Source organism: Enhydra lutris, unplaced genomic scaffold (assembly GCF_002288905.1).
Source record: "Enhydra lutris kenyoni isolate GAN:26980312 unplaced genomic scaffold, ASM228890v2 scaffoldscaffold52, whole genome shotgun sequence".
NCBI lineage: Eukaryota > Metazoa > Chordata > Mammalia > Carnivora > Mustelidae > Enhydra > Enhydra lutris.
In genome coordinates, this window is record NW_019154136.1 from 13,969,805 (window position 1) to 13,976,513 (window position 6,709).

The 6,709-nt window shown below is 62.2% G+C and overlaps 1 protein-coding gene across 1 annotated transcript in view; it reads right to left on the bottom strand.

Moving 5' to 3' along the window:
- LOC111157116 (PI-PLC X domain-containing protein 1-like) overlaps positions 1-6,236 on the bottom strand; it is a 12,959-nt gene extending 6,723 nt beyond the window's left edge. The window contains exons 1-4 of the mRNA XM_022518355.1: positions 6,097-6,236; positions 5,745-5,827; positions 2,918-2,999; positions 2,775-2,832 (exon numbers count right to left, since the gene is read on the bottom strand). Coding sequence (XP_022374063.1) covers positions 2,775-2,832; positions 2,918-2,999; positions 5,745-5,827; positions 6,097-6,236 — 363 coding nt within the window. The remainder of the gene's footprint in view (positions 1-2,774; positions 2,833-2,917; positions 3,000-5,744; positions 5,828-6,096) is intronic.
- Positions 6,237-6,709: the final 473 nt, after the last annotated feature.

Genomic DNA, 6,709 nt, shown 5'->3' on the forward strand with positions numbered 1-6,709 from the left:
TATTGTGTGCATGCTTGTGCAAGTTCACGCACACATCTGTACCTGTAGCGTGTGCGTGTGTGCACGCCTCCCTGTATTGTGTGCATGCTTGTGCAAGTTCACGCACACATCTGTACCTGTAGCGTGCGTGTGTGTATGTTCTGCATGCATGCACTGCATGTGTACACGTGTCTGCCAATACTGCATATATCCATGTACGTGCTCCATGCGGTCTCCCCACACCCGAGCCCCATCCCATGGCGGCAGCTTCCCCGCCGGGGACGCGGAGGCCCTCACCTGGGATGGAGAGCTGGTGGAGGGGCACGTCCCAGAGCACCGGGCACAGTGCCGACATCCAGTCCGCATTTGTGGTGCACGGCAGGCTCTGGAAGCTGCTGGAAGTGCTCACCTGTCCGCCCATCGGAGGCCACCCTGTGTGACCTGAGGGAGGAAATGAAGTTTTGCAGAGGTCAACCGAGGGGACCCAGCTCCGGGCAGTGGGAAGGGGCTCACACAGCAGCCTGCAGAGCCCACGCGGTTTCCATCCTGCGGTTGCTGGTGTCTGAGGGCCCAGGTGAGCACCACCCCCCCCGCCCCGCTCCCTCTGCTGGGGTGCTAGGCTCTGGTGCAAGGAAGCCAGCGCACTCCCTTGCAGGCACCAGGGAGACACCCTGGGCTAGGGGATGCTAGGGGGTCTCAGGGTCCTTAACCTACAGCCCCAGCCACTGCCTTCCAGCATCTGCCAGCTGTGTGCCCAGCACACACAGGTATGATCTCCGCTCACCATCAGCAGGTGGGTGGGCGTGGGTCAGCAACGGCACAGGAAAGGGAGCCCCAAGGACGTGTCCACAGTGCTCCGTGGGCCAGTGGGCAAGACCTCGCCCCTGGTCCACATGTGCCCGTCCACCATAGCCCGGCCTCCTGACCTGCCACCTCCACGCAGAGGGGACACCCTCGGGGACAGAGCCTTGCCCCCCAGCCCTGAGGTGACATGTACTGGTTTCCCTGCAGGAGCCTGTCCTGGGCTGAGCTGTGTCCCCACCACCAGATTCCCACGTGGCAGCCCTCGTGTCCTCTCCCTGGGTCATGGGCTGGGTTCTGAGCAGGAGCACAGGAGGCGTGAGACCCGGGCCCACAGGGACCACGCAGCGTGCCGGCCACCACGCAGGCGTTTCCGACCCACTGTCTAGGAGGGACAAGTTCCCTCTGGTCTGGATGTGGCCCTTCCTCTGGTCAAGTGTCCCCCTGTCGGAGCTCTGCCGGTACAGCAGGGGCGGGGGGTCAGAACTGGCGTCCCGGAAATAACCCGCTTTGCCATAGGATGACTTTGAGCTGAAGGAGGTTGAGAAAAAGCCGAGACAGGAAAAACTCCCTGCCTTTCTCCTCTCGGCCTGAAAGCGGCACAAGTTCCTTTCCTGAAGCCATCCCTGCTCTGTCCCCTGCACCAGGAAAGGGAGGAATGTTCCCTCCAGGAAAGTCTGCATGACAAGCCTCACTAAGGAACACTTACCCCCCGTCGTGTCCCCGAAGCATTTGCCTTCTCATAATTGACTGTCGCTATGATGCCAACCGCCTTTCCCTCCGGCTTGTCACCTCCCCGCAAATGTGTCACCCATTGTTGAAATGGCAGGTAAGCCCACAAGTCTACCTCCATGAATCTACTTCTTTTCCGTGAAGGCCTCTGTACACATAGAGAATCAACCTCTTCTCCTGCCTATCTGTCTTTTGTTGTTTTATTTCTTTTATTTTGTATTTTATTTTATTTTATTTTTCGGACAAGCTCTATGCCCAACATGGTGCTTGAACTGTCAGCCCTAAATTCAAGAGTAGCATGCTCCACCCCCTGAGCCAGCTAGGCACCCCCGTCTTTCACCATTTTAGTTTGCTTGTCTCAGTCACAGAACCTAAGAGTGTAGAAAAGAATTCCTCTTGGTCTACAATGCCTCTAGTACACCAAAAGCCAACACTGCTGGTTCTCATTCTGCCTCGACGGCAATAAGGACTGGTCCTCTACCTCGTCCATAAGAGGGTCCTTGACATACTCTACTGGCTCCCCTGCCATCCATCTTCACTTGTGGCCTATCCCAGAACTCTCTCAGCTCACACTTGGTGTCAACAGTGTCCCTGCAGGAGTGAGTGTGGGACCCCAGACCTCCTGGGGGGGAGGCTGACATTCACACAGCTGGCGTCCAGGCGGTCAGGGGCTGGGCTGTGCCATACACACACACACCCAGGAACCATTCCTTGAGTTGCCATCCAGGCACGGATGGGCCACCACCTGCCCGGCACCCACGCAGGTGTCTGGAATGAAGGCGGATCAGGCATTGTGTAACTCCATCCTCAGAATTCTGTAAGTGTGTGTTGGTGAACCTCACCGGGGAGTGGGGGCAGCCTGGATGGGGACACATAGCCCCTGCATCCTTGTTAGGAGAACAGAGGCTGGGGCCCTGTCTCTCCCAGCTGCCGCCCCAGGGGCCTCTTCAAACCCAATTGAAGCACTGACAGGAGCCCAGCCCCATCCCAGTGGCCCCGGACAGGGGGCTCCGGTGGATCCTGGGATCTCCCAGGGGCTCATCATTTTGCCTCCAAGGAAAATGACTCTCTGAACTTCAAACTGAAGGGGGACAGAACACAACCCCCTCAAAATGTGCTCTTTGGGCATTAGGGTTGTTCCCAGCAAGGAGCACCACAGACAAACTCCAGAACAAGGCACATGGTTCCCCCCACAGAGGCAGTTCCCAAGCAGACAGGAAATGTCCAGCCGTCCCCGCACCTGGGAGAGGTCCTGGGGGCACCTGCACCCCCATGTTGTCCTCACCGAGCTGGACCACCTCCCGGATGAGCAAGGCTGCCCTGGGGGAGGGGATTGCACAAAACAGGGCTGAGAGCAGGTTTGCAGAGCCCAGGACCCCGCCGGTGAGTTTCCAGAGCCTCCCACCTGTGAGTGTGCTGGGAGGTGGCACAGCTCATTCTCGGGGTGATGGTGACAGGTGACAGGGTGAGGCTCAGGAAATAGCTCTCTGGTGAGTAAACAGACGGACATGTGGCCAGCAAACCGCCTGACACCCTGGGCCTCCTTCTCCTCACCAGGTTCCCCAAGGCTCCTTCACCAGCCCATCCTCCCTGATCTGCCTGTCCAGAGGTCCTGCCCCAGCACCCAGGGACTGGCTGTGACCCCCCCCCCCCCCGCCGAGCCAACAAGTCCTTCACCTGCCCGGCAGCTAGGTCAGGGCCCAGGGCACCTGCCACCCTCAGGACCCTGGGGCCACAGCCAGGGTGGGGGGTTCCAGGCTCCACTCTGACCCCAGCCGGTTCCCTCCACCTGCCGGGCAGGGACACCAAGCCTGGAGTGGACATTCTGGTGGCGGGTCCTGCTGCCCCTCTAGCCGGGTTGGGAGGAAGCAATAGCTTCAACGCAGGACCCTCCGGACTCCCTGTTCCCTGGCCCCCCACCGGCGCCCCTGGCTGGGACCACCTGTCAGCCTGCTGTCCCCACGGCGGACCCCTGCGCTCAGCCAGGAGGCACTAACCGCGGGCCGCAGTCGCTCCCCCAGGGTTTCCGGCAGAGGCTCCCTCCTCTGCCTCAGATGCTCCAGCACTTCCTAAAATGCTCTCTGCGGGTCATTGGCTGCCCCAACACCGCCCCCGGGGGGAGGAGCAGCGGCCTGCCGGACACTCAGTTCCTGCTGTGCGGTGGGGGGTGGGCGGCTGGGCGGTGCAGGGTGCAGGGGGGGTGGGGACACACAGCAGCCTACCACCCCCAAGTCCAGACCAGGGTCCCCCCAAGTCCAGACCAGGGATCCCCAAGTTCAGAGCATTGACCGCCCCAAGTTCAGAACAGGACACCCCCAGTCCAGAGCAGAGACCCCCAAATCCAGAGCAGGGATCCCCCAAATCCAGACCAGGGACCCCCAAGTCCAGACCAGGGACCCCCAAATCCAGACCAGGGACCCCCAAGTCCAGACCAGGGATCCCCCAAGTCCAGACCAGGGACCCTCAAGTCCAGAGCAGGAATTTTACGTGGACAGCATTGCCCCAGGGTCTACCGGTCTTCACATCCCCAGGCTGCAGGGACCGGACCCTCACACAGGACAGGAGGGCATCCTGAGGGCATCCCGAGTGTGACCGTGGGGTCAGTGAATGGGGGATGGGGACAGAAAGACCCTGGGTGTGACCAGGGGACACAGCAGTCAGGGGACAAGGCACCAGGATGGTCAGCAGCCAGGATAGGGGAAAGGAGGACATCCTGAGAGCCTGACCGTGCTCTGGCTGTGGTCTGGACGCCGGGGCCAGAGCAAATAAGACTTTCATCAGAGCCCGGATTGCCTCACACCCGTGGGTGCCGGCACCTCTGATCTCTGAGCACACTGGCCGGCAAAGTGACCCTGTCCTGTACTGAAGTGTCCGGCCATCTGGCCTGAGTGGCCCTTGTCCCGGCCCCAGTCAGGGGACTCAGGGCACGTGCACATCTGCAGACCGGCCCACTCAGATGCTGACCCCAGGTGACTGGGAGCCCAGCACGTGAGACCCTAGTCCTGCCTCCGCCCCCCACCCCCCAAGCCCCGTCTGCTCAGCAAATGTGCCTCACGGCAAGTCTGCGGGAGACTGGCTGGGACCAGAGGGGACACCGACCATAGGAAGACAGGACTAACCTGTGGGGCCCGGGGCTCAGGGGGCTGGCTCGGCCCAGGGTGTGGGTGGGGCTCTCCAAGGTGGCCTCCTTCCACCCGGTGCCAGGCACCCTCCCCCTTGCAGCCCTGTGGCTGCCTGTGCCCTGGGGCCAGGGGTCCACAGCCCACTGGCTTCTGTTCCCTGCCCTCCTCTCTCCCCTTCTCTTCCCCCTCCTCTGGCCTCTGCTCCTCCTCCCTCTCTGCATTGAGACCCAGCTCCCTGCCCACAGCCCCCTCCTTGGCCCCCAGTCTCCCCTCCACAGCCCAGGACCCCACACAGACCCCATAAAATGGGGCTCTGGGCTCCTGAGCTCTGGGGACCTTGACAGTGACCTCACGTGGGCTGCCTGCGGACCAGACCCTCCCTCCCTTCCGTCGGTTTCGGACATCTGGCCTCCACTGGGCTCTACTGCCCGTCCTGCCTCAGATGGGACCACTCCCCGGAAACCTGTGCATGGCAGGCCCCCCAGTGCACTGGCCTGGAGGTCGCTGCAAAGGCTGAGCTAAAGCAGGGACTGGCCTGCCTCACCCGGGGAGGGGGGGCGTGGGCGTGCAGTCCCAGGGGCTGTGACGTGGACACGGAGGGAGGAGGAGCAGGGGGGATGCTGTGGACAAGGACACCCAGCCTCGCTGGCTCTGCGGCGGGAGGAAGGGCCGGGAGCTGAGGTATGCGGGGCTCTTGGAGCTGGACAGGCTGGACAGTCCGGGGCTCTTGGAGCTGGACAGGCTGGACAGTCCGCAGGGACCTGCCCACACCCGGATGGGCCCCACCCACGGCACACTTGCAGCCTCCTGGGGTGGGGGTGTCCAGAACAAGCGTGTGCTGCCTGTGGAAACAGCGGACTCCCCTGCACCCCCCACCTCCGTCCACCAGGCCCTGCTTGTGGCCACTTCCTCCAGGCAGTCCTCCAGGCTGCACTGAGGCCAGAAGCCCCAAGGCCTCATCCCTGCAGGGTCTCAAGGTCTCGACCCCCTGACCCCCTCATGCCCCATGAGGGGTGTCTCGTCCCGCTGACCCTCACGCCCCATGGGGGGCTCTCCTTGCAGACCCTCACACCCTGTTCGGGACAGAAGCTACTGCTGTCTCATTCCCACCTCTGGGAACCAGCACGGGGTCCACACACTCGCCGCAGGCCTCCTGCGCCAGGGCAGTAAGCATGTCTGGGGTGAAGACCCACCTGTCACCGATGTCACCCATGAGGGGAAGGGACAGGGGTGTTTCCCGAGCCCAGGACCCTGCGTGGCCTTTCTAGACAATCTTCCTTTGGGCTCCTTCTGTGTAATGGTTGGTTAGGTGTTTAAGGCAAGCGTTGGGGCCACTCCCCATGCTGGGCACCACCCCCTGTCTGGTTCCAGAACATTCTCCCCAAAGCACACCCGCTCACTCCCAGTCGCACCCCTGCCCTCCCCGATGGCGAGCACACAGCACATCCCTTGTCGCACGGACCTGCTGGGCTGGATGCCTCCTGTGTGCCGGGGCCCTGGGCCTGCCTCCTCGCTGGGCACCACCTCCTCCAGGTTCCCCCGATACCTGGTACCCGCAGGGCTCAGCGCCTCACCCCTGCCTACAGCCCAGCACTGAGGCATGATGCCTTGAGAGTCACGTTGACGTTCCGCACACTGACACGCCGCACGGGTCCCCGTGACAGGGAAATCACAGGCAGAACCGGACGGGTTCAGGGTGTCCGGGGGGCAAGTTCTGGACAACCGTACATGGCGTCCTCCTCACACAGGGTCACCTCGAAGACACTGACCAGGCACAGCTGCGGGTCCACATGGGCTGGCTCCTGCCCCCAACCCCACTGTGGATGTCCCTGCACCTGGGTCCCCTCCCCCAACCCCACTGTGGACGTAGCTTCATCTGGCTTCCCCCAAACCCCACTTTGGCTGTCCCTGCACCCAGGTCCCGTCCCCCTAGGAAATGGACGTGGAAAGCCCTTCATCTCTGTCCATGTCTCAGAAAAGATAAAAAAGACGGGACCTGCTCCTTCTGCTCTCTGCCAAGCAGGCTTCTGGGACCTCCCCTCTGATGTGAACCCCTGTTTCTCTCGCAGCTGTTC